Below are 27,946 nucleotides of genomic sequence, written 5' to 3' on the forward strand. Positions count from 1 at the left end.
ACGGCAACAATATTGATTAGCTCTTCTGCACTTATCTTTGTTTCTCACTCTTTCAGATTGATGTGGTCTTCTGAACTTCAGGACTTCAATTGACATCAGGACAGCAGAAAGCTTACACACCTTCCGGCGCAGACTGAAAACTCATCTCTTTCAACTCCACCTCGAACGATAGAATTATTAACAAAGCACTTATATACTAATAAAGGACTGGCTTATCTATAGCCAGTTGAGTAGCACTTTAAATGTTTGGCTCTATGAAACCTGATGTACTTATATGATTCTGTTTTCTTCAAGGTTGTGTCTTCCCGGTCGAATGTACTTATTGTAAGTCGCTTTGGATAAAAGCGTCAGCTAAATGTAATGTAATAAACTAATTTGGACAGCAAACAAAAAAAAACTTGAATCAACGACACAAACTACACTTCATACATTTTTCTTTAACATTTATTTCTTATTTGGAAAAGAAACATTGAAGGTAAACATTGTTTTTGCCCAAAGGAAACATTAAAAATATTTCTTTTTGACTTCATAAGTAATCTTTTTGTTACAAAATGTACATTTCACATTCACAAACGAGGTTGAGGGTAGCACAACGTTCACTTAAAATGATCCCTTACTGGCCTTCAAACATCGTCTTTGCTACAGATTAAACCTTCCAGCCCTGCAAAGTTTCCTTTTACAAATCTTTTTATAGTCTAATGAAGAAAGAAACAACAGCAGTGACTATTTTACACGGTACAGCAACTTCAAAGCAGGAAACCTTCAATAGGGCTGAACAAAGTAATAAGGACTAACTCATCAATGGATTCACAAATGTAGTGGCACCAATAATACGCCCTGGTGGACTCCCCATCTTTAGAATGTCCCTCTGTACGTCCTTTCCACTTATACTACGCATGATAATTGAACCTGAGTTGATGTGCAGCAGTTGGGTGGCACAGCAGGATGACACAAATAAAATTATTTGACATTCATCTAAGAGAAAAAGGCTTAATGACCGCTATATGGATAAACATTCAACACATATTTTGATGCCACATTAAGACATTATCGTAACATGTTTTCAGTTCAAAACATTCAATCTGGTTGTTTGAAACCGCATCTGTTGAACTGGGACACGTGCTAAAACAATAAGGTGGCAGCATCAAAGATTTAACGAAAGTAAGAAGAAACACATTCAATAAATTAGAGGTCAAGATTTCTTTTAAACTATGTATCGCTTCATGTTATTACAGATGCAACAGAAAATCATGATGTATTACGAACAGCTTTTTTAAAATAAAATATTTCTTTCATGGAATGTACAGGAGGAAAAATGCTCCATATCACTTAAAAAGCAAATACAAATGACAGCTGCTTAGAGGAATGTCGATAACTATCAACTAAAAAAGTCCAAGCTAAGATGATAAGAAGCCCATGCTACACATTGGCACATATCATGTGAAGTAGAATTTCATTTTACATTCTTGGAAAAAACAAGGAAGTGTAAGGGCCCTATCTTACAGCAAATTAGCATATAGCTAAGTGCTACTGTGAGTACAACCCAGTTGTCTTTTCACGCACAGGGCCAATTATCGAAGTTGCAAATGTACTTGTGCCCATCTGTTTGCCAATGGCCACCTAAGGTGCAGTCAGACGCATTGCCATTTTGAAGCGATGGCACGAACATCAAGTTGGTCTTAGGTTAATGGCACAATATTCACCTCTATTTAAAGGGCATAGGAGATTGGTCTTATTCATGTTTAGGCCAAAACACACCTTTTTGATTGAATAAGAAACTAAAACACCCAATTAGCTCCTTGCTTCATACTTTGCACTGAGATTATGCGCTGTTTAACGGGCACAACGAGTTTGACACGCTCTAAATGCACTTGTGCTTTCGATTGTTTAAATAGGGCCCAATATCCCAAATATTAAATTCCTCATTCTTTCAACTTCCAAATTAACTTTTTTGGATTCAGTCAATCGCTCGTATGCCCCGTTTTATGAAAAAAAGACATATTCTCACTTTACTGTCAAGACTAAAGTAAACCAGTGCTACTCCAAAACTCTAAATATCCTCTATTGAGGGGAAATAAATCATAAAATTCATGATTTTGTCTGTCAAGGACTTAAAAACATGCGGTTTGTTTTAATATTATGCAGTCGATTGTTCCCAGACTGGAATGAAACTTTTCAGAAATGATGACCACTTTATATCGATCCTCTGAAGTTTCTTCTTCCCCCAGACTACTTCTCCTAAACTACATCTCAACCCAGAGAGGCTGGAAGAGGAGTGTAGCTCGTATGAACGCAGAATAATAATGTAGGGAAGGAAAACATACACATGCACATCAGTTTTTGAGGACGTGGCACTGTTTCCAGACAGCTGAACTCTTCATGGTCCTCTTTTTTTTTTCCTCAAGTCTAATCAACAAGAGGCTATTTGCATTTTAGTTTCCTTTAATTCCCTTCCTTCCCATTGACTTATACCCTAAGCTCTTATGCTACATGTCTCCGACGTCAAAAACTTGAAAGAAACAACATCCTTTAAATATATGCATGGTCTTTGCACATTTACAAACCAAAAACATTATCACTAACATAACAGAAATACAAATTCAGTCGGTATAAAAACAAACATCAGTGTAAACCATTGCACCGTCGCTCATATTCCCAGGCCTATAATATGTCACTGCATGCACTGTCACAGTAAATCCCTACATCCAATCTTGCGTCACCCCCCCCCCCCCCCATGTCCCTCTGAAGACTAATGGGATCTGTATCAAGCATCTAAAGCTTTATAAACATGCAACATGTCAAAGCAAAAGATAACTTGTGTGTTTGATATCAATTATGAATGAATTAAATCCTCCCTGTTGCAGGGAATATTTCACGGCTGCTTGGTTAATGATGTGGGTCAGCCTAAAGTGCAATCATACTGATGTACAAGTCCTTATCTAATGTCACTTTCACACAAAACAATGTCACAAAACAACCTTGATTTCCATCAATTCCAAATGTGTCAGTGTACAGTAGGGCTGGGCGATATGGCCAAATTGCGATAATAATATAAATATCACAACATTGCATGTTTCGTAATGACAAAATAATAAAGCCTGTTTTTCTTAGACTGCTTTGCCAATGAAATACTGACAAATAAAGTATTAAGTCAACAATTAAAATAAGTTCTAAATTGAATTAAAGAAAAAAAAGATACGCCTACCCTATTGAAACGAGGTATACAAATATATATACATGAGACATCTTTATGTAAGGGATAATTAATGAAAAAATAAAAATGCCCAACCGGGTGATCATGAAGGCCGACGTGAAGTGGAACCTCTGAAATGACCTATCAGAATCGAGTATTCTACTAAGCAATGTGATAAATGGTCATATTGCCCATCCCTAGTGTAAAGTGTATAAAATGTTTACGGAGTTATGGAATGGGTTGACATTCTGGAAAGTAACTTATTCGCTTTCTTGCCAAGTTAGATGAGATCACTGATACCGGTACAGTATCACTGATCTCATCTTACACTCAGCAAGTTAGTATTTTCTTAAGAGTTGATGTATGGATATTTCATGAACTGACATGGTTTTTAGTAACTGTCACATTTTCAAAACTAACCTTAAAATGACTTGTGTCAAACTTGGCTTTCACATCTCTGCAGAAGGTCAGTCACGAGGTTTCCTGCATTACTTTTGTCAACTCAAATCAATTAGAATGTGTCTAAATGCACTTGTATTTTAGACTTTTGAGCGAACCTGAGCAGCCAAGTTGTGTGCCCGACCAATGATCTTCTACAGAGATATGAAACACCAACACACATAAATATCCTGATTTTAGGATATCCTTCCTCCAAAGAATAAAATAAGTGTTCAAACGGCACTGAGGAAACAACAGGGCAGTTAAAATCACCCTGTTGCTTTAAGAGCCCCTCGGCGAGGCTCCTCAGGGCTGATGGTTGCCGTACATCAGCGGGATGATGAAGGCCGAAATGTCGTCTCCGGAGCCGAGGCGCTCGTTGGTGATCCTCCAGCCTCGGTCCCTCAGCACCCCCCGCGCTCGCATCACCAGGTCCTGTGCTGCCATTGTATACCTGGAGAGAAAATAACAAAAGGATCTAATCCACAGCATAAACGGTAGGGCCCTAACACTGAATTGTGATTTAAACAATTATTTATACGTTACACAGACTAGCAAATATAACACGACGCAAATAGTTGACAACTGATGAAGGTTTACATAATGAAATCAACAACGCCTGTCACGAAAGAGAGGTAAAAAAATAAGAAGATTTTTATTAAAAGGCAAACTGAGACCTGTGGAGGTCATCGGGGTCATAGTTGGCGAGGAATGTGGTGACGGATTCGGCTACTTCCTGGTTGGAGAGGACGTCCCAGAGGCCGTCGGTTGCCATCACCAGAACATCATCGGCCCCGTGTTCACACTGCGCCAGGTCGTACACCTTAACCTGCACGCACACAGAACATTGAGTTATGGTAAAACCCTCATAAACTGAAGTAGCGAGTGAGTGAGAGACTCACTCAGCTAAAGTAGCTCAAGTCTCTCAGCCATACTGAAATCTATACTGCCCGATCCATATTCCCTATCATAATAAATTCAACGCAGTCTTCATTATCTGAGAGCATCTGGAGAAGTTTCTTAAGAGACTCTGGTGAGGGGTGAGAGTCGTGTTTGGAAGAGAGAATAAAAGAGACACAGACATAGTGCTGGGAGTTCAGACTTCTGAGTGAACCTGGTATGAACTCAGGTTTTTAATGAATTAAAGATCAAGCGTAGAGCTCTGGAAGGGGAAATGCAAAACACTATAAGACCAAGTACACTAGGAGATGAAAGAGTTTTGAAAGCGGCGGCAGACAGGCAGACAGGTGAGCTGAAGTTCTGCTGCAGCAGAGGACCTTTTGGTGCAGATATCAGACGCAGTGTGGGTCATGGGACCGACTTAGTCTTTAATTTAGGCCATAAATTAGACAAAACAAGGTCAGGAAGGGGCTGGCAGGGTGAGTGGAGGTAAGAGAAACATTTACAACTAATTAGAGGCGTTCAGAAGTTGGATGATTAAGACTGTAACACTGTAACAGTATACCCGCTACAGGAAACAACCACAGTCTGAGTGAAATGAGTTAGAAAAGTTTTGTGAATAGTAAAGGAAATACTATTCCCCGAATTAGTTAATCCTTCATGACAGCTGGCTGCAGAGGTGTGTACAGAAGGTGTGTGATTAGACGCGTTCACACCGGAGTACTTTTCCCCGTACTTTTCCCCGTACTTTTCCCGTTAAGTTCCGTTAAGTTCCGTTAAGTTCCGTTAAGTTCCGTTAAGTTCCGTTAAGTTCCGTTAGTACCCCTTATGTCGCGTTCACACCAAAAAGAGTACTTAGTGCTGGGAACTTTTACCCCCATTTTTAGTGCCTGCTGAGAGGTGGTACCAAAAAAGTACCAAAAGAGTACCAATTTCTATTGGCTGTGCGAATTGCAAACCACGCCCCGTAAAACTCAGATTTTTTTTTTAAAGCCGCCATTGTATTTGCTGGCATTAGCATTATTAGCATTAGCCCCGCGCACCAACGGAGAGAGAATAACTTATGGCAACACAAAAAAAAACATGGGAGCGGTGGAGTGATGAGAAGGTGTCGGCGTTCTGGCGATTTACTCGGAAGGCTTCAGTAGAAGCCAGTCCCCAACTCCGGGGACTTCGGGTGGCAGTAAACGCCGTGAAGTTGTTTGCGGCCTGCCAGTAAACCCAAAGCAGAAGAAGATGAAGTGACGTCAGCGGCTCATTTGCATAATCTTCCCTCAGGGAAAAGTACTTCGGTGTGAACGCGATTGGTACTAAGTGCCGGGGCACTAAGTACGGCAAAGTACTTGGTGTGAAAGCGGCTGGGTCATTCCAGAATTGGAGGACAATTTAGACACTAACATTTTTGAAAAATGAACCTTTTATTTTATAATTTTTATAATGTATTTAGGAAAAACAGATAATAAACCATCAAAAACAGTGATTTGCCCAGCTAGGCATCAAATTAATATTTTCCAATGAAGAATTACCCCTGTTACTCTAATTATAGTAACAGGGTTGAAAGTAACAGGGTTGAAAATCAATGCTAATTTGAGCTTTAACCTCAGGAATTATTGCTAGATGTAGCATGTAATGCTACTTTCAAGGCAAGGACAAACTTGGATATCTAATGCAAGAAAGATAACTTTGAAATTAATATGCTTTATTCTGATAATATCAGTAACAGGGTTGAGTGGGTCAGAGTGCCACACTCTTTTAAGACTGAAAATATTGTAAAAATAAAAGAGAGGACTTAGTTTTGGGACTAGCACATGGCTTGCTGATGTCACTTCCACTGTGTCATCTGATTTACAGTTTGTTCACTTCCTGTGCCAATCTAAAAAGGTTTGGGTAACAGGGTTGAACGCATGTTGAGGGACACACCTTCTGTGCAAAATTACTGTTATCTAAAATATGTTTATGATTTAACAAATTGATTTTACCATTACAAGAGACATATATCAATAGAATAATACCAAAAAAAGTAAATAAAATGCCTATTTTAAATGTTATATTTGACATGCAAGTTAGTCACCAAGAAGCGGGGACAAGAAAAAAATGCCATTTTAGGGGATGTTCGAGAGCTATTTGATCATTTAAATAATATTTTGAAACCACTTTTTCTACAACTTTATATACATTTTGTCTCAATACAAGTATGTTTAACACAACAAGTGCATGTTTTAGCTTTTTGGGCATGGATTATTAGATTTTTTTATATGGGGGACATGAAATGTCCTCCAATTCTGGAATGACCCGGCTATTGACAGCTGGCAGGCTGCTATAGGGAATAAGTAAACAAACTGGTCCTGTAGCTACAGTCCATGTGTTGTTGTTGTTGTTGGTAGTGAAAAATAAGGACCACACTAGAATCTAACTGGACGTAAAGTGACATTCTCAGAGCACTTTTGACTGGCGTCTCTTACCTCAGGACAACAGGACAGGAAGGGTTTGATGTAGATGTTGGAGTCATGAACCTTGAGGTCATGGTCCCCGAGCCCGCGGGTCACACCGATGGTAGCCAGCACTCGAGCCTGTAAGACATAAAGTGGTTAACTTCAGGTTTCTAATAAACGTTTCTGCTTTTCATCCTGTCAGAATGCGGTTGTCAGGGAGTCATTAATGAACATATGGATGTTCCCATATTGAGTGACAGTGACAGCATGGCAGTGTTACTCTGTTTGCTCCCAGTCAGAATATTCACCATATGTTGGTGAAGGAGCTGGGGATTGCTCACAGGAGCGCATGTTGCAATCAGAATCAGAAAAACTGCTCCATAAATGGTGGTGTAACTGAAACTCAAAGACATTTGACTATTCTTTGTTAATTACCACATTTATTTCCCAGTCTTCCAATCTTTTAGTTCGCTGTTTAAACTTGTTAAGTCCGTTCTTTAAATTCATCAGCTTTCCTTCAGAAAACATGGCGCTGTGAGGTTGTTGGATGCCGTTTGCCTTTCTGATGAACACACATGCTACGTCTCTTTGATGAAACGAAATTGATCAAAAATATGATACAAACTACAAAAAATGCGCGTTTCGTAGTGTTCTCTTTTTCGTCTTCTTCTTATCTCATCCCAGTGGGGATTAACTGACTGTCGTCTCCCCAGTGGTGTGTGTCCATACGAATGTCTGTGTGTCTGTGTGTGAGATGTAGCAACTGGAGTGGAACAGATGGACTGTCTCCTCTCTCTTTTTGTGAGAGTGCACGTTGACACAGACTCAGTGTGGTACTCGCACATCAGAGACCGAGTGTTCAACCACTCTCTGGGAGGCTGGCAGGCATTGTGTGTGTGTGTGTGTGTGTGTGTGTGTGTGTGTGTGTGTGTGTGTGTGTGTGTGTGTGTGTGTGTGTGTGTGTGTGTGTGTGTGTGTGTGTGTAATTAACAATGTTGGAGCATGTGATTTCATTTCTGCAGTTCTAAAATTGGAGAGCAGATGTACAGAACTTGTAGACGGACAGACTCTTACCTTTTTCCCTTCCCCATAAATCAGTGGGAACTTGAGATCTTCCTCCTCTATGGTCTTGTATGCCCTGTGTTTGAGAAAAGACAATTATATCACATTATGTTCTTTGTCTTGCTGTCAGTACAAGATTGGCGCTAATTTAATTAAAGATTGATTCAAATATTTTTTAAATTATGTTCAAATTTGACAAGCTCCCAAAGATCGAAAAATTCCCTCTAGAGGTAACTTTGGGATTTTAGACTTTTGCTGACCAGAAAAAGCAAAATGGGCACCCTTTCAATGCTCACATTTTAAGAAATCTTTAAGACTTTGGTTTTCTCCAAATCAAACTGAGAACCATGACGACATCACTATGTTTTTTCCTATTTGTTACATTCATATCCGACTGATTAAACAGTTTGCACAGGTTGAGTGCAGCTAAGATAATTTAAAGGACCTAGATGTGAAAATATGGTGGAATACCCCTTTAATGCTCTAAACCTTTTTAACATTTTTAAGGTTTCATGTTCCGTTTAGCACGAAACAAACATTAATTTCCTTTTTTCCCACCATTTGTGCTTGCTCTCGCTCAGCCCCTGTTAGTAAACACACTGTAGGCCGGAAACATCTGCCCTCCTTCTGCTAGCCTTTGATTCAGTCTCATTGCTGCCTCTCCAGAGGGCGATAACAATAAGTGTTTTCGCTGCTAAACATTCAGCAAGAGAAAGTGAGGGGGAGGGGATCTTAGCAAACAAACAAGCAAACAACACCAAAAATAACATATTTAATACATCTTCATAGGTGATGATGTATTAAACAGGATGCTTTAGATTTAGCGTCAGTCAGTGGAGAACATCGGAAACTTCAAACGGCTTCACGTCTGACCATCTGTTAGTGCGCATCACTTGTCTTCCTCAAAAAAATTAGATTAGATTAGATTTATGCAGCTCCCCGATTATTCCCTGGTCTCGGCTCCTTAAATGGGAGGATTTAAGACTAACTTTTCAATAAGCATCCACCAAAAAGCACATTTTAAGGGCAACAAATGTCAGATTCTAGCAAGGGGATTGATTTCTGGTTTCTTGACCCTTCTATGACAGAACAATAAATACATATTTAAGTATTGGATAAACAATGCATTTAAGGGATGCTCAGCACAAATTACATTAAGAGTAAAAACAAAAAGATCTGCATTTTTAACTATTAATTATTTGCATAAGTATAATTTAGAATGTTTTAAAAGCTTGAAGTTTTTTTTTTTTAGATTAATGAATTAAATTCAACCTTATGAGAATGTTTAAGGATCAACGGGAAACCTTATCTAAACATCTTTGTGCTTTACTGTTTGTTGGACACCAGAGTCTTTTGAATTTTAGTTTGGCTCTAAACATCATTGGCACTGAGCTCCTTCTGAATACTGCCTTGAAGCTTTGAGGCACATTAGAAGAAGCTTGTACTGTAAACAAAGAACAGCAGCCATAGCAGAGTCTTTTCATTTGGCGTTCTCAAATTGATTCTTCAGCTGCCTTAATTTGAGACCCAGACAAATTGAAAAAGATCAAGGTATACCCAGACCTTCTGAGATGTGGGAAAGAAAACACAGCATTGGTCGGCACACTCTGGCTGCACACTGTGCTCCTGAGTGTGTTCTTACAGTGAAATATACATCAGGATACACACAGTGCTGTACGTGGCCCAGTGAGTGAGAGCAGCACATCATTACTGGCTTCCACTGAAGCCTCAGCCACACAGCAGGGTGCCACGCTGCCCACAGAACACACACACACACACACACACACACACACACACACACACACACACACACACACACACACACACACACACACACACACACACACACACACACACACACACACACACACACACACACACACACACACACACACACACACACACACACACACACACACACACACACACACACACACACACACACACACACACACACACACACACACCACACACACACACACACACACACACACACACACACACACACACACACACACACACACACACACACACACACCACACACACACACCACACACACACACACACACACACACACACACACACACACACACCACACACACACACACACACCACACACACACACACACACACACACACACACACACACACACACACACACACACACACACACATTATTTATTTATTTTATATATTTACATCTTATATACTTCATCACCATCAACTCACAAAATCTTTTTCAGATTGTTTTGATCGAGAGGGCTCTTTCCGATCCCATTTTTCATTTTGGGCTTTGGGAAGATCAGACAAAGACTGAGTTTTTTGTCACCGATTGCTTTGCCACTCGTACAATTGTAGGACCTTCTTTAAAGTAGTTGATACAAACAAAACATCTAAATGACTAAGTTATAGGGCTGCCTATTTTATAACAATTTGATTCAAATTGCAATATGGACGAGTGCAATATCCAATTCGCAGTGTGTTATATTTGGTACAAAATATTGAATGAAGTATTGTGAAGTGCCGTAGAGGAGTTTTGTCCTAACGGTATTATAGTGTGAATTACATAGTCCTTGTTTGGTTCAAATCCTTAGTTCACAATCATTTTCAACGATAATGTTGCATTCCCTCCAATATCACACATGGTATCGCAGTTGCAATATCATTAATATAATCGCAATTCGATTTTTTTTCTTCAAAATCTTGTAGCCCTAGTTAGTTATCCTTGCGTTAAGTCTGTGGTTTGGGACAAGCTTCAACAAACACACACTTCCCGTAGAGCAACTTGATATTATCCCTTGTTGTTAGACCTTCCCTCTGGTGAATGCCCACATCTCAAGACATATTAGACATTATGGTGCAAACAGTCGGATACAAGCGGCCGAGATGGGTTTTCTCCGCAGGGTGGCTGGTGTCTCCCTTAGGGATAAGGTGAGAAGTTCGGTCATCCGGGAGGGACTCGGAGTTGAACCGCTCCTCCTTCGCGTCGAAAGGAGCCAGTTGAGGTGGTTCGGGCACCTAGTTAGGATGCCACCTGGGCGCCTCACTATGGAGGTGTTCCAGGCACGTCCAGCTGGGAAGAAACCAAGGGGTAGACCTAGGACCAGGTGGAGGGATTATATCTCTTCGCTGGCCTGGGAGCGCCTTGGGATCCCCCAGTCAGAGCTGGTTGATGTCGCCAGGGAAAGGAAGTTTGGGGCTCTCTGCTGGAACTGCTACCCCCGCGACCCGACCACGGATAAGCGGGAGAAGATGGATGGATGGATGGATGGATGGATGGTGCAAACAGTTTGCACAGGGTGAGTGTGACAATCCTTCATAATTAAAATGATGTTGATATGGAAATATGATGGAATACCCCTTTTTTAATATTATAAACCTTTTTTATTTTTTAATGCCACATGTTTTTAGCATGTCATTTAATGAGGGTGGAGAGAGAATTTTTCCATCCCATAACATTAGCAGTTTTCCTTCTACACTATAATTTGACAGGCGTGACACACAGGTCATTTACACACATATTTAATGCTGGTGTCTGCCATCTGTCTGCTTAATTAAAGAAGTGGTAATATGAAAATGTGGAGTAAGACTCACCATCCGTTCATGGTGAAGTCTCTGTAGAGCATCCTCTTGCCCACCTCCTTCCTCTGGACTCTCCGGGGGAATTCCAGGTGTGTGAACTCGTTTCCTAACAGGTGAGGCTGCATGAAGCCCTGGAGGACACAGTAAGGGTCTTTAAAGCAGCTTCATGAGTGATCTAATGAGAGTCACTTCCCATTATACCTACCACTTCCCTCTCAAACCTGACTTTGGCTGAAAACATGTAAGCCGAGGCTGTGGTGACTGACATTAGATTGGGCTGATAATAGAGGACTTATATAACCTAGAATTGTTCCTTAACTTGTTTTTTAATGAGTTAAACTGAGCAGGAGAGTTGTAATTGCTTGGGATGGTGGCCAAACAATCTAAAGGAGACATGGTTTGTAAATTACCCATGATTCCCTCTGGCATTTCTGTGCTGCAGTTTCTTGCAGACCTGCATGCTGATAGGTCGGTGATAGTTTCAACCAGGCTGATGTATTAGCCAGGCTCCACTGAATTTGTCCTAATAATGTATTTCAGATTAATTCATGAAATCAAAAGGAGACATTAGTGCCCCTGCTTATTGCCACTGACTATAAAACGGTCTTCTGACAGGAGTCTTTGTATTCTATTTTAAAATCAAATGCAAATGAGTGTTTTTTTTACCAGGAACTGGAGTCGCTGTCGTTCTGACTCTGGTGTGAACTCTGTGGACATGGGGATGATCTCATTGCTCCTGATAATGATCGCCCTGCAGACACACAAAAGGTTGGAGAAGTAATGTAGATGCAGGAGATTTAATTTAACATACAATCATTATAATCTTCAGCCAGGGGCTCTCCATCAAGAAAATAACAGAATACTTTGTCATATTTAATGTTTTTTAACTTGCAGCCAAATAGTGGTGCACGAATGAGACCTAAAACCTGTTAATTAGCATTAGCACTTCTGGTTCCCTCGTCTTGAAGTCAGCGATTTATTTTGAACATGTTTTGGTTAGTGGCCCGAAACAAGGTCTGTGTTTAACAAAAACTAACAATATCTTCACGTTTTGTTCTACCACATAAAATACATCAGTAAATACTCTACTTTAGGAAAAGCGCTTTATAAATGTAATGTATTATTATTATTACTTGTGAATGTCAGAAACCTCTACGTGTCCTAAGAAATTGCAGTTTCTAACAAGTGGCTATCTTCGGGATGCCCTCCAAAAAACGTCATCACTGAATACATACTGACTTAATAATGCAGTTTCACGTTAAAAATTAATGTGTCTGAGTTTGTTTTATCAAACTAAAGTTAATACCAATGGGGTGTGTTATTAAACAATGTTATCCTTGGAGGGCAGATGGAGCAGATTTTATAGCATGGAAGGCTGCTGACGGCCCTCCTGTGTCAGCCAATCTCCTGCTGAGGTTGGACAGGACAGTGGATGGAGTCACGATATACTGACATCATACGGCCATGGGTCCCTGGGTTGTACTGCGCCAGCTATACAGACTCAGTGTGGTCAGAAGATCAGCATACACACCTGCTGTCACCTGCATTCCCAACGTATAGTTTTCCCAGCAGGTAAACCACAGTGAGAGCCGTGCAGCCTCCGGTGATGTGGAACACCTGCTTCTCGCGCTCAATCTGGGCATCCTGTGAAACGGAGCGACAGTGATCCATCTTTAATGAAGCAACACTTAAGATAATAGGGGAAAAAATACCATACAGGCAAAGGGAAGCTGTACGTGTGCTCTCCATTCGTTCACATTCATACATTTGACTATAGGCCAAAAGAGATCGATGGAGATAATTATTTAGACACGGAAAGTGAGCCAGACTGAGAAAATCTGATCAACTATTTGGAAACAAAGATGTGGAGGCATTGTTGCAGACTATTGATCGTTTAAACTGAACCCCTGTGACCGTGTGAATAATGAATAATGTATACAGCGATATGTGAAAGGCTTTGTTTATTGCCTAAGGATGTCAGGCTTTGTACTGACAAAACATGCACAAGAGCTTTCTCCCCGTCCCATTTCATTATTATTACGTAATTCTTACCTTAAATTCAGCTTTTATTATCTAACTGGGATATAATCAAATGAATTATTTGGGGTTCCAACCACAGCTTTTACTGTTGTAGTTATAATCTCCTGCAGAAAATGTCCAATCAATTGTTAGAGAGCTTATTTTCCCCCTCAGATAAAGGGTGGCGTGGTTGTTCTGAGAGGAATCTGAGTACTGCAGGATCCAGCTTGGACATTGTGGGCTGTTTGCCATTGCCATCTAGTGGTAATACTGCAGTATATCTCATAACAAAGCAATTTGAATGAAACCGTGAAGGAAGAAACTAGGAAAAACTGGCCAGTATAAAAATATGTTCCCTTATGCACTGCTGATACCCGAATGAATATAAATGTTTTGGATATATTTCGTAATTGAAAAATGGCATGTGGCTGTTTCTCCAGTAATAAAACATTTCAGCTAAATGTGTTAAATTTAAAAAGCAAATAACTTAAGAGAGATTTATTTAGATGCTGCCTTTGGATGTGAGCATCAGAGATTCTAATGTGTGTGTGTGGTTGAGAGGCGAGTAGCCGGGAGCCATCATTTCATAAGCCAGCTCTCTGAGGCTAGATTTCCAGATAGATTGTAAATACAGAGGCCACACTTGACGATATCTTGATCTCTATTGAAATTAATGCTGGTTGACACAGTATGACGAGATGTCTCTTGACAAGTACATTTATCCAGCTAACCACCAAAAAACACAAAGGGCATCTTAAGTAGATATCACCATACTCAATCAACTATCAATTTACCTTGAGTTACAGAGAAACACATTTCTGCTCATTTAATTCATCAGTTAACTGTCCATGATCCTTATAATCAGGGCTGCACATAACTGGTGCGCAGGTGCGCATGCGCACCCCCCGCCAAAAAAGAGCACCAGATCAATTGAAAAAAGGCGCATTTGCGCACCAACATTGAGAGAGTGAGAGAAGAGAGAGGGAGAGGGAGAGAGAGAGAGAAGAGAGAGAGAAGAGAGAGAGAGAAAAGAGAGAAGAGAGAGAGAGATATTTGCGAGTTGCATAAGAACTGGTAAAATAGTAGGGTTTCCCACACATAGACTTTACTTGGGCGGGCCGCCCAGGTATATTAACGGCCGCCAAAGTATAATTCGCGAGCTATTTAGGTTTAATTAATTTAATCCGTCCACGAGCACGACGGCATCTGCAATCCCTCGCTCTACCCCTCGCTATCGCGTGAAGGGTCTGCTTTATGCGCTCCGCACAGTAACCCTGCTGCGTGCTCACTAGCGCACCTCCCCCCCCTCAAAAGGTCCGGTTCATTTCATTTTAAGGATGCGCACCAAGCAACATCTCCAGGTGCTCCTTTGAGAACCAGGGCAAAAAAGTACACCCCTGCTTATAATACTTGCTTAAACCTAACCTAACCACATGTTCTTCCTTCACCCTAAAACTTGCCTCTTTAATAAATCACATAACTAAATCCTCAAAAAGATTGTCTTCATATTATCCAGCCCCAAATGTGATTTGACAAGTATCTGAGAAGTGAGGCAACTGATCCCTGACAGAAGAAAATCTGCATTCTAACCGTGCATTTCTTGAAATTTCGATGACAAAAGTCCTAAAATGTTACGTAAAGATGCATGACAGAGTGAACCGCTCAGGATGAAACTCCTGCTCCTTCCTCTCACCATCTCTTTGAAGGCGTTCTCTATGGCTCCTATCACCAGGCTCTCATGCTGGATCTTCTTCTCTGTGTAGAAGCGTGGTGGAGGAGGGGTGTTGCAGGGGGAATCGGGAGCACCTGAGGCCCCGCGCAGTGAAGCGGCCCGAGTCAGGGACCGGTGAGGGCCTGGGGGGTTTCCCTGGAGGTAGGGGTTGGTGTCGGGCTCCTCACCGAGGACAGTTGGGGGCAGGGAAGAGAGGTTGCGAAGGATCTCGATGACGGCCTGGAGCTGGCAAGCGATGTGGTGCTGCATCAGGCGGGAGGCGACCACCGCTGCCCCCCAGCCCGCGTGACCATCGAACAACGCCCAGTAGTGGAACACCAGGCCTTCACTGTCCTGCAAATGGCAACAGCATACAGTCACAAAGCAAACCAAGAGATGACCTAAATGTCTATAATTGGAAAAAATAACTGTTACTAAAAGTCGGAATAGTGTTTTCAGTGGAAAATCAGTATAATTCAGGCGGGACCAGAACAAGAGCGACATTTCTCCCACGGTGTTGACTCAAACAGCCTGGCTGACCTTAGCACGATTTACGATGTTCCAAAGAAAAGCTGGGAGTATATGGGAAACACAGCTTGGTCAAAGTTGACCTCCTTAGAAAAATAAGTGACTAAACGTTTTTAAAAAAAATCAAAACAAGATCGATTTCCGGTTCATATTTGTAATTTATGTGTCTAAGCTTTTGCTTCAATGTTCAGAAAGTGCTTGAGGTTTAGGTTAGCTGGCCGGCTCTGTTGTGATTGTTCATCTGCTTAGAAATGTCCCACCCCTTAGCCTATCACGTACAATGTAAAAGAAGCGCAAGTGTTATGTAGTGATGTCACTATGTAACTAAAGGAGTTGACAAACGTTGACAGCTCTAGTTCTTACCTCTCCTAGCTTGCTGTGGTCCAAGCGGAGCCCCAAGCCCTCTCCGTTGGGCAGGGAGTTGCGTCTCTTGGCTGTGGGGGTCTTGCTGGGCGTGGACGGGGGGCAGTAGCTCATCGGCCTCCTTCTCGCTATGACCAGCTCGCAGCAGGCCTGGTCCTCATTCAGTGCACTCTTACCTGCGTTAATCACCCTGAAACAAGGGTCAAAGTAAAACATAATTTTCAGTTTTTGTCAGACATTCAGAGGTCCTGTAAGAATCATATTTGGCAGCAAACGTTTGGCAATCCAGATAAAATATTAGCTACAAGCAACTCATTTCTGTGAGTCTGGCAACTGTGGGCTGGAACAAGCGGGTTGAATGAAAGCCAACATTAGAAGCTTTTTGTTGGATGAAACGGTGCTGCAGTCTTTCAGGGGTTATTGTGGCTCACAGGTTCACAACAATTATTCAAAGCTTTCGATCTGAACACCCAACGAGGCAGCTGGCATGGTCTGCTTCGCTTTCCTGATAAAGATCAAACAGGAGAGCTTGTTTGTGGTTGTTTTGTGTGTGTGACTATACATACATGCCCAAAGCTGTGTCTGTGTTTCATCTTTACAGTCCCAGTATTCAACCAGGCAGACTGCAGAGAGAGATGTTACCAAGGAGAGATGAAACCCAGTGTGTGGTTTGCATAGAATTGATGCCTTATTTCAATTGTCTGTTTTTGTCATACACAGTCAAAGAATCTACTGATGATTCATATGAGCAGGATGTAAAATAGCTATTTGAATAAGATCACTGGTATTATTCCCCCAAACCAACACTTCATAGTATGACTCAAATAACACTTCAAAGCGTTTTTCATTAGAGCAAAAGCGATTGGGCTAGCAAAAAATAGTGAATAATAAAGACTGTGGAGGCGGCTCTGTGAGACTGGCGAGTCGACAGACGTCTCTGGAGGGTGTTGTGAATGTGTATGAGTTGAAACATTGGCATGCCTATTTTTAGACACAGACTGTGGATGTTTTCTGCAAGGCAACATCAATGTCTGGTTTTCAAATGCTTGAGATAAGATAGAAAGATAGTGACACGTTTTTGCTTGAAATGATAGGATGTGAATGAGTATCTCATAAATATGTAAGTAAAAAGCATTTATGCATTTTATACTTTCCAATATTTCATCATAACATAGTATTAAGTTGTGCTTTATACTTGCTTTTGTAACAAAGGCAAAAATACATTCACTCTTAAGCTTTTTTTGTCTGAGAGAAAGAAAGTGAGAGAGATGGATGTATTATCTTGAAAGCATCGTAGAGCTGTCCATTTCCGCTGCAGATTATGCAGTGGTTAGATGGGAGGGCTAATCAATAATAGCCTTTGTATTTGAACCTGGTTTAAATGTGTTTGCTTTAGTGGACTCCATTGAAAATCCAATAACTACACGCCCTTTATAGTATGAGCATCAATATTGTCGGACCTGTTCAACAAAGCAATTGTGTATTTCAATCTGCTAACAATGGCACAGGTTCCCATACTGAGTCATGCTGCTATAGCTACGATATGTCATTCACCATTGATAGTATAAAAGCCATCATATCCATAAGGCTGGTATTCACTAAGATTATGCCACTCTGGTTTCAATCATCATATTTTATCATCAAATCTGCTGTTTCAAAAACATTACATTACATTACATTACATTGCATTTAGCTGACGCTTTTGTCCAAAGCGACTTACAATAAGTACATTCGACCAGGAAGACACAACCTTGAAGAAAACAGAATCATATAAGTATATCAAGTTTCATAGAGCCAAACATTTCAAGTGCTACTCAACTGGCTTTAGATAAGCCAGTCCTTTATTAGTATAAAAGTGCTTCGTTAATCGTTCTAACGCTCGAAGTGGAGTCGAAAGAGATGAGTTTTCAGTTTGCGCCGGAAGATGTGCAAGCTATCTGCCGTCCTGATGTCAATGGGGAGCTCATTCCACCATCTTGGAGCCAGGACAGCAAACCCACGTGTTTTCGCCGATGGGAACTTGGGTCCCCCTCGCAGCGAGGGCGCAACGAGTCGTTTGGCTGATGCAGAGCGTAGTGCACGCGCTGGGGTGTACGGTTTAACCATGTCCTGGATGTAGGAAGGGCCAGATCCATTCGCAGCACGGTAAGCAAGTACCAGTGTCTTGAAGTGGATTCTAGCAGTTACCGGAAGCCAGTGAAGGGAGCGGAGGAGCGAAGTGGTGTGGGAGAATTTAGGAAGGTTGAAAACCAGACGAGCCGCTGCATTCTGGATGAGCTGCAGAGGTCGGATGGTACATGCAGGTAGACCAGCCAGGAGGGAGTTGCAGTAGTCTAGGCGTGAGATGACGAGAGCCTGGACCAGAACCTGAGTCGCTTTCTGAGTCAGCTGGGGACGTATCTTCCTGATGTTGTAAAGCGTGTATCTGCAGCAGCGGGTTGTAGCAGCGATGTTTGCAGTGAAGGACAGGTTGTTATCTAGGGTCACACCCAGATTCCTTGCAGTCTGAGTCGGGGAAACAACTGAGGTGCCGATGTTGATTGTCAGGTCAAGAGTTGGACAATCTTTTCCCGGGAGGAAGAGCAGCTCAGTCTTGTCAAGGTTGAGCTTGAGGTGGTGAGCAGACATCCACTGAGAGATGTCAGCTAGACAAGCAGAGATGCGTGCGACGACCTGGGTCTCTGAGCGGGGAAAGGACAGAATTAATTGGGTGTCGTCAGCGTAGCAGTGGTAAGAAAAACCATGCGGGCTAATGACTGATCCGAGCGAGTTTGTGTACAAGGAGAAGAGGAGGGGACCAAGAACAGAGCCCTGAGGGACCCCCGTAGTTAATTGACAAGGGTCGGACTCAGACCCTCTCCAAGTCACCCTGTAGGTGCGGTCTTTCAGGTATGAGGTGAGGAGGGAAAGTGCAGAGCCTGAAACTCCAAGTTTTTGGAGAGTGCGAAGGAGGATCTGATGATTCACCGTGTCGAATGCAGCAGACAGGTCCAACAGGATGATGACAGAGGAGAGGGATGCAGTTTTGGCAGTGTGCAGTTCCTCCGTGACAGCAATGAGAGCAGTTTCTGTGGAGTGACCTGCCTTGAAACCAGACTGGTGCGGATCCAGAAGGTTGTTCTGATTGAGATAACAGGAGAGTTGTTTAAAGACAGCGCGTTCAAGTGATTTAGACAGGAACGGGAGGAGAGAGACAGGCCTGTAGTTTATAACATCAGACGGGTTGAGAGTGGGTTTCTTTAGGAGAGGGTTTACTCTTGCCTCCTTGAGACTGTTTGGAAAGTGACCAGAAGTTAGAGAAGTGTTGATGAAATGGGTGAGAAACGGTAGAATATCAGGAGCGATAGTCTGAAGGAGGTTTGAAGGGATAGGGTCCAGAGGACAGGTGGTAGGGCGGGCAGAGGTAATGAGGGTAAGAACCTCACTTGGAGAGAGAGGGGAAAAGGAGGTAAGTGTGTTGGTGGAAGGAGGGTCTGATGACCCAGCGGTGAGTAAAGGTGAGTCAGAAAAAGAAGAGCGAATATCATTAACCTTTTTTTCAAAGTGGGTAACAAAGTCGCTTGACAGAAGTGAGGAGGGGGGAGGAGCTTTTGGAGGGTCCAAGAGGGTGGAGAAGATGGAAAATAGTTTTTTAGGATTGGAATAGGAAGATTGGATCTTATCTTGAAAGAAAGTGCTTTTTGCCTGAGAGATCGAAGCAGAGAAAGAGGAGAGGAGAGCTTGATAGGTTAGGAGGTCGTCACGGTGTTTGGATTTCCACCATTTCCGCTCTGCTGCCCTAAGGACGGTTCTATTAGCACGCAGTGCATCATTTAGCCAGGGAGCCGGAGGGGACTGACGAGCCTGCCGAGATGTCAGAGGACAGAGCGAGTCCAGAGTGGATGAGAGAGTAGAGAGGAGAGTTTCTGCAGCAGAGTTTGGAGGCAGTAGTTGGAACGAATCAGAGGAAGGGAGGGCTGAGAGCACCGACGAGGCAAAGGTAGAGGGAGAGAGGGAGCGAAGGTTACGGCGGACAAGTGTAGGATGGGAAGAGATTAGTTTGTTATGTTTGGAAAGGGATAGAGAGAATGAAATGAAGAAGTGATCGGATGTGTGGAGCGGGTTTACAGAGAGGTTAGAAGTAGCGCAGTTCCTTGAGAATATGAGATCAAGGACATTGCCAGCTTTATGAGTCGGTGGGGACGGAGAGAGTGAGAAAGCAAAGGCGGTTAACAGAGATGTTAGTTCGTCTATCTTCCCCATCTGGAGGTTGAAGTCTCCGAGAAGTACAGCGGGAGGGCCAGTTTCAGGGATGTGTGAGAGGAGATGATCTAATTCCTCCAAGAAGTCCCCCAAGGCGCCTGGTGGACGGTAGAGAACAACAATGGTTAACTGTATAGGATGGGTTACTGTGACGGCATGGAACTCAAAGGTGGAAGGAGTAAAGTTAGGTAGCTTGAAGAGGGAAAAGCTCCATTTGGGAGAGAGCAGGAGACCAGTGCCACCTCCTCTGCCAGTGGGTCTGGGTGTATGGGAGAAGGAATATGCAGTGGAGAGAGCTGCTGGGGTGGATGTGTTGGATGGAGTAATCCAGGTCTCAGTGAGAGCAAGGAAATCCAGAGACTGCAGGGAGGTGTAGCCAGAGATGAAGTCAGCCTTAGGAACAGCTGACTGGCAGTTCCACAGGCCACCTGAAACTAGATGTTGGATCTCAGTGGAGCACGTGGGATAGACGAGAGCAGGCCGGTTATATCGATTACGAGATACACGGGGCCAGTGATAATTGCGAGAAGACACATGAACAGGAATGGAGAAAATACACATGATTATAGCATGGCTAAACAACAAAATTAAAAATTAAAAACACCAACGATACTTAGCTCAATCAAAGTAGGATTTGCCTCCTCTTTGCCTCCCTCGTGACTCCTGTAGGACTCTAATGTCTTTGTCAGTCTTACTCCTGTAGGACTCTAATGTCTTTGTCAGTCTTAGCCTGTCTGCCGCTGAAGCTGCCGCTCCAGGAAAGAGCTACTCGAAATGGACGCCTGATTGCTCAGTTCTTACAGCTGAAGTTAATTAGTTAACTAAAAAACAAACAGCAATGTAATGACTCGTGTCTATGTATATGTGTGTGACCATGTCCTGCTGGTTTAACCTTATTATTTATGGAAACACATGTTTCTAGAAAGCTTTTGTACCCTATTACTATTTGCAAAAACAATCCTCATCCTCCGAGACTACAATGCATTTAATTTAATTTAATTTAATTTCAAACCTTTATTTACCCAGTGTATCCCATTGAGATCATTGATCTCTTTTTCAAGGGAGACCTGCTCAAGTAGGTTCCACATGAAACATAAAAACATAAACAGAACAACAAAAAGGACATCTTACAGCATCATTACAGGGATTACAATTTACAATTACTATCCACATGAGCAGGTACCAACAGCTTCCGATTGAGTAGCATCCAACCGAGCTTTAAAAACATTTAGTGGCACCAGATTGTTCAGTTTCCATTTCAATTGCAGACTATTCCAAGACAGAGGAGCTGCGCATCTAAAAGCTGTCTTCCCTAAGACAGTCCTAGCAGTTGGCACATTTAATAAAACCACAGCATGCGATCTCAGGCAGTAGCCACTTACAATTTTCCGTGAGATCAGGGAGCAGATGTAGGATGGAAGTTTCCCTAACATGGCTTTATATATAAAAATGTACCAGTGACTGAGCCTCCGTACAGTTAGTGAAAGCAAACCAGCCCTTGCATACAGGGTACAGTGATGGGTTAATGCTTTACAGTTTGTCACAAATCTCAGTGCACTGTGATACGCAGCATCTAACTTGACCAGGCAATTGGCAGGTGCATTCACAGGTAAAAAGGTCACAGTGACTAGCCTTTTCCTCGCCTCAAGCGAGAAACAGGACTTGTTCCTGTAGAAGAAACCCTAGCCTAACCCTCAGTTTTTTAAGCAGGTTGGTTATTGACATGACGTTTAAAAGTGAGACAATCATCAAGCCAGATACCAAGGTATTTGTAACAGGTAACCACTTCAATTTTTATTCCTTGCGTAGTTACAATATCTAAAACAGGCTCTGGTGTCTTTTTAGCTTTTGAAAAGAGCATTACCTTGGTTTTATGAACATTTAAAAGAAGCTTTAGTTCAGAGAGCTGAGTCTGAATAATGTTAAAAACTGCTTGCAATTTAACAACAGCCTCCTTAATGGAGGGACCTGCACAGTACATCACGGTATCGTCCGCATAAAAATGTAAGGTTGCTCCATCGACATTTTCACCTAAACTGTTGATATATATGGAGAATAAAAGTGGACCTAAAACAGAACCTTGAGGAACACCATTAGTAATGTTTAACCACTCAGAAGACAGCCCATCAAAGTGAACACATTGGGACCTTTCAGAGAGGTAGTTCACAAACCAACCCACTGCATGGCTGGATATGCTGATACTGAGTAGCCTCTGCTTTAAGATGCGATGATCGACGGTATCAAACGCTTTGGACAGGTCAATAAATAGAGCTGCACAACTTTGCTTATTATCTAAATAACTCGCCACATCATTCACCACTTTCATTGTGGCAGTGATGGTGCTGTGTTGCTTTCTGAAGCCTGACTGATGTTTAGACAGGATGTCATTTGTACATAAAAACACCTTTACCTGTTCACTCACTAGGCGTTCAAGAACCTTAGCCAGAACTGATCATTTAGAGATGGGCCTATAATTATTTAATAAAGTGGCCTCCCCACCTTTTAGTAGAGGCAGGACATACGCTGACTTCCACAATTTTGGAATTGTGTTTGAGCTGACGGAGAGGTTAAAAAGAGTAGTGAGAGGTGGAGCAATAAAATCTGCAGCTATCTTTAAAAAGAAAGGTTCTACGTTGTCCGGGCCAGCCGGTTTCTTAGGATCTAACTTGGTTAAAGCTTCACGAACAACATCAACAGTAAAATGGGACCAATCAATAATGGATTGTTCTATGTAACTCTATTTCATGTTTGGTGCAGCTGGTGCCATTGTGTGTGTGCGTTTGTGTAATTTGAAAATGCTCTTACATCTAATTTGTCCTCTTTTCACAATTTGCAAGAAGAATGACAGTCAGTTCATTTCCCTGCCAGTTTTATTCAGAACAATTAGCCTTCCTCCCATTAGGAACAAAACATAATTTCCCCATCTTTTGTCAGACGTCTAATGCCCTTTTTGTTTCTCTACCCCCGGCAACAGATTCTGGGCCAGACATTGGCTCCAAGGATGAGATAATTATTTGGCAAAGCACAATGGCTCGTAGCTTAGCCTTAGTTTAACTTGTAACATCAAAGGAACAATAGCAGCAAAAGAGCTTCATGTTAAATACTAAAACAGTCTTTAAACAAGTCAAAATGTTGTACTTTGTCTTGAGGGTTTTGTTCAGGATTGCACTAATGTTACCACCTGAACATAGGAGATAAGAAAATACAAAGAAAAATAGGGAGAATTTGAATGTAACATATGAATGGATGGTTTTCATCTTCAATTTGTAGTTCTCACAAGACTGAGAGGAACACCACTAATGTGCAGTTTACTGATAATGCTGAATCATTTCCTGGTCCAAATACTGTGTCAGTATTTGTATACAGAGGTGGAAAACCACATACTAATTTCAAGCCCACAAATGTTACATTTGCTGACTGAAATAGCAGTCAATGCTACAATATACAGCTGTAGCTATTAAGCTAACGTTTTCTTCGTGAGTTAGCTGAAAACTCACTCTCTAACTGACTTGATCATGGCTCTACTTCACTCATTAGACAATAACCATGTTTGGGGTACAGTAAATAGCCATTTGATCGCTACACACATCATATTGTGCTCAACAAGTCCCAGGCAGAAAGTCAGAATCCCCATCAGTTTCAGGTCAATGATAAAGAGAATCAGAATACCTTTATTAGTCCCACAGAGGGGAAATGTACGTTGTTACAGCAGAAAAAGAGCCACAAGTTAAAAGTGGATGCGCTATTGAATTGAATTGGGCTTTTAAGACTACTCATTGGTCTTTAAAGGCAATGCTAAATTACTATTAGCTAAGCTAGTCAGCTTAACATCATGACATTTTTAGTCAACATTTTTACACTTGTGCTCTTTTGTTTATGAAAAAAAACTAAAAAAACACCACCATCCAAACTCTTTATGTCTGTATCGTTTTGTAACAAATGGACATTGGGGAAGTCTAAAACTTGACATGCTAGCTACCGTGGCTAAGCTATGATAAGATAATCGCTGAAAAGGAAAGTGTTTAGAGAACAGTAAATTATGAGCACTGCAACAACGTTTTTGTCTAAACAACTTTGACAGTGTGATTCATTGATTCCAGATGTTTCTTTGGCTGTTCATTCTTGAACACAGTAGAGAGTACAATGATGAGGAAAAGTGGGAGTAGGATAGCTATGAGACAAAATGTCAGCTGTAATGACAACACAGGAGGCTTTAATCACAGATGAATGTCGGTACGAGCTGAACTCATTAACGACACCGGTCCCAAAGAGACTACTCATGCCTGTATCTGTGTGGGTGTGTGTTAACGATGGAAAAAGAAAGACAAAGAGGGAGGATGTAAGAAAAGACCCAATTAACAAACATTTTCAGTAATATTCCGTTAAAATAGTTTGAAAGGTTGGAAGTAGGGTTGTATGACAAACTTATACAGTCAGTTTACTTCCTAGATGGGAAGTATATGGTAGATTGGAAGTTTCTTTTAGACAGAAAGAAACCTGCAGGTCATGGAATTCGTCGGTCAACTGCTATAAGGGTTAGTTTGAATTCAACAAAGTAACACTGTAACACTAACTATAGCCAAGTGTGGCAGCAAAACTCTTTAAGCAAACAGAGGTTCCTATCAACATCCAAGCTCATATAAAACATTGAGTCAATTTGTAATACACCCATGTCCTCTACTTGAGTGTTGTTGCACCATTGTTCCAATAACAAAATTAAGAGTACGATGCATTTTCTAATAGAATAATACACTGGGTTTCTCTACCCTTTTTATATCAGATATGTGAAGGATTCCCTATGCAAAAAGTGCAGTGTATAATGTGACATGATTAGAAGAGTGATTCCCTGCTATAGTATGCAGATGCTGACTAAGGCCATTTAAGTGCATTAAGACAAGTGAGCATTCTGGAGTAAATATCGAATATTTTTTTGAGTAACTTAAGAGCCCAATAACATGCACTCACAAGAATTGTAGGCTTATAACCAGATGCTGGTGGGACAATAGAGGGTGTGTCATCCAAAGAAGATGGGGATGTCTTAATACTTTCATCCACTTCTAATTCATGCATTTCCAATATGATACAAACAAGAGCAAAAGGATGCTGTGTGGAACCACAACCACGTTAGTAATATGGATGTCAGTCACAGCAGCTGCACCCACTCAGTGCTTTTCATTAGTCTGAGTGTATAGGAGCAAATCAATGGTACCAACTGTTGTGGTTTGACACCTGCACGCACCTGGGCCTCCACATGAGCTTTACATTGTCATGATACAATACAACAGGAGGTCAGCTGTTGTCAGGTTACTTACTCAGCGTATCCGGTGGCCCACGGTAATCTCCTCGTTTCCCTAAGGATGACGATGGGCCGAGTTGTGTGGTCCGCGGAGCACTCGATCTCATCAGGGGACAGTCCGAGGAACTCGGGTCTCATATAGGGAAATTTCATCGGCAGCTCGGAGCCAGGGTTGCACCCTCCCCCGGAGCTGCCCCCGGCCATGATGCCACCCATGAACCCGGCCACCGCGCACTTGACCCGGCCGAGCATGTTGCCTCCTCGTCGCGGCGGGGGGTCTGTGGCCCGGTGCGCGCCCCCGCGGCTCCCTTTACCCGAATTCCCCCCCAGCTCGACGGCAGGCTCGATGGAGAAGAGAGGCGGAGGAAGAGGAGGAGGACCTCAGATGGTTAACGCTTCATTCATTCAGGACACAGGAGACAACAGCTGCAGCCGGGGGAGAAGAAGATGAACACCGCTATGATGCATTAGGTACAACTCTGCACTCCCATCATTGATAACAGCTCGGCCGTCGTGAACGCGGAAATACGCTGAAGATTAACAGGTCATGTGACGCAACCGTGGATGCACACTGCAAAAAATGTTAATTCCATGCTTGGTCTCGTAACACTTATATTATAAAGAATACCTATATTTTTGATTTTATAAAAAGCATAAAGTAATGTAGAAAGCTCAGTGTCGTGAGAATAACCATTAATTTCATTTTTTTCTTTTATTATTTATTATTTAAATTATTTTTCCATGGATGGACTGCAATAGGAAAAGCGATAAGTCATTATTTTATAAATGGCTGTGCTTTATAAACTGTACGCGGTTTCACTGAACACGAATGGATTAATTTGTTTAAACTAGTATTACATTTTAAAAAGATATTTCAACGCCCACTAGGCTAAACTTCTTTGCCAGACTGATGTTTTTTGCAGTGCAGGATGACCATATATTGATCATTCTCAGAGTGCAGGATGAGCTGTTTACAGCGGCTGACAGCAAGTTAAAGGAAAAGACCTACGGTTATCATACAGGCTATAGAAAACCTGCCTTGTGCATGATCCTAAACCAAAGTCAATATATAACAATAAAGCCCTTATATATTAGAGGACGCTTAAATCTCGGTTTTCAATTATTTGATGATTTACATCTTCCATGTAATTTGACCTAAGGTCTCTAAATGAATGCAGAATTTGTTTTGTATTGCTACACTTATAGTCCACCTGAATATTTAAATCAAGATTCTGCATTTTTTGTTATAAATTATTTTCTTTTCAATAGCTTCCAAGTCTTATGATGACCCATTGACTCCCAATCCATACCAGATTTAACACTGGATACAATGGACAAATAATATTTTATTTTTTTGTATTTGAGAGTTTCTTCAATTTAATTTGATTATTGACCTTATGTTTCCAACTAAATTGAAAACAAATTGCTATACAAGTAGGACACTCCTCGTTTTATTTTAGTTCTTCTTTTTCTAAAAAAGAAGCGGTTCTTTAATTGAAAACTCTTTTGATTTTAGCTTCCATATATTCCAAGACCCCTCCTTTGTTCCATATGACTACTTACATTTCGGGAAAAAGTGCTACAGAGCATACATCTATTTATAAATAACCCATTGTGATTTACAGCCACTAACATTATGACTTATTTCAGCGGAGGAATCACTCAACAGGGACTTACCATAGAAACCGCAGACTTGATGAGTAGGCACCGGCGGGTTATAAAAACAGAACTCCTTGATTATTTATTAACAAGTTACCAAACGCCAAGACTACCCACTTGGTGACGCATTATCAATGGAAACCCATGACTCATTATTAACAGCATATAAGATTTATAACTTTATTATCACCCAAACCCATGAGAAGTGTAATGACGGGTGTTGTAATACACACAGAATCCAGTAGATAGAGCTATTACGCAAAAGTAGGACAGGTCTGAGCTTTCAGTGTTACTTCAGATTGTGCTTTAAAACATGCCTATATATTAGCCTATTGTTTGCTTCTGTATAAGGAATTGCCATCTCACTTTTGTAAGTAACACATATAAGGTATCGCGTTTTTTAAGCTAATGCAGGGTTAGGGTTAGGGTTGCACTTACAATGTTTCAGCTTATTGAAAGCTAATTTCTAACTATTGTGAGATTGTATTGTCATGGTTGATTGCACTTATTCTGATTCCCT

The 27,946-nt window shown here is 41.6% G+C and overlaps 1 protein-coding gene across 1 annotated transcript; it reads right to left on the minus strand.

Moving 5' to 3' along the window:
* Positions 1–429: 429 nt before the first annotated feature.
* LOC117558290 (protein phosphatase 1H-like) lies at positions 430–26,311 on the minus strand. Its single transcript, XM_034234364.1, has 10 exons — positions 25,784–26,311; positions 16,230–16,419; positions 15,321–15,692; positions 13,140–13,252; positions 12,275–12,359; positions 11,621–11,739; positions 8,038–8,101; positions 6,994–7,101; positions 4,309–4,460; positions 430–4,085 (listed from the first exon to the last, which is right to left on the minus strand). The coding sequence occupies exons 1-10, from the start codon at positions 26,017–26,019 to the stop codon at positions 3,938–3,940; spliced, it is 1,587 nt and encodes a 528-aa protein (XP_034090255.1). The 5' UTR covers positions 26,020–26,311; the 3' UTR covers positions 430–3,937.
* Positions 26,312–27,946: the final 1,635 nt, after the last annotated feature.

This window comes from Gymnodraco acuticeps, unplaced genomic scaffold, assembly GCF_902827175.1.
Source record: "Gymnodraco acuticeps unplaced genomic scaffold, fGymAcu1.1, whole genome shotgun sequence".
Classification (NCBI taxonomy): Eukaryota; Metazoa; Chordata; class Actinopteri; order Perciformes; family Bathydraconidae; genus Gymnodraco; species Gymnodraco acuticeps.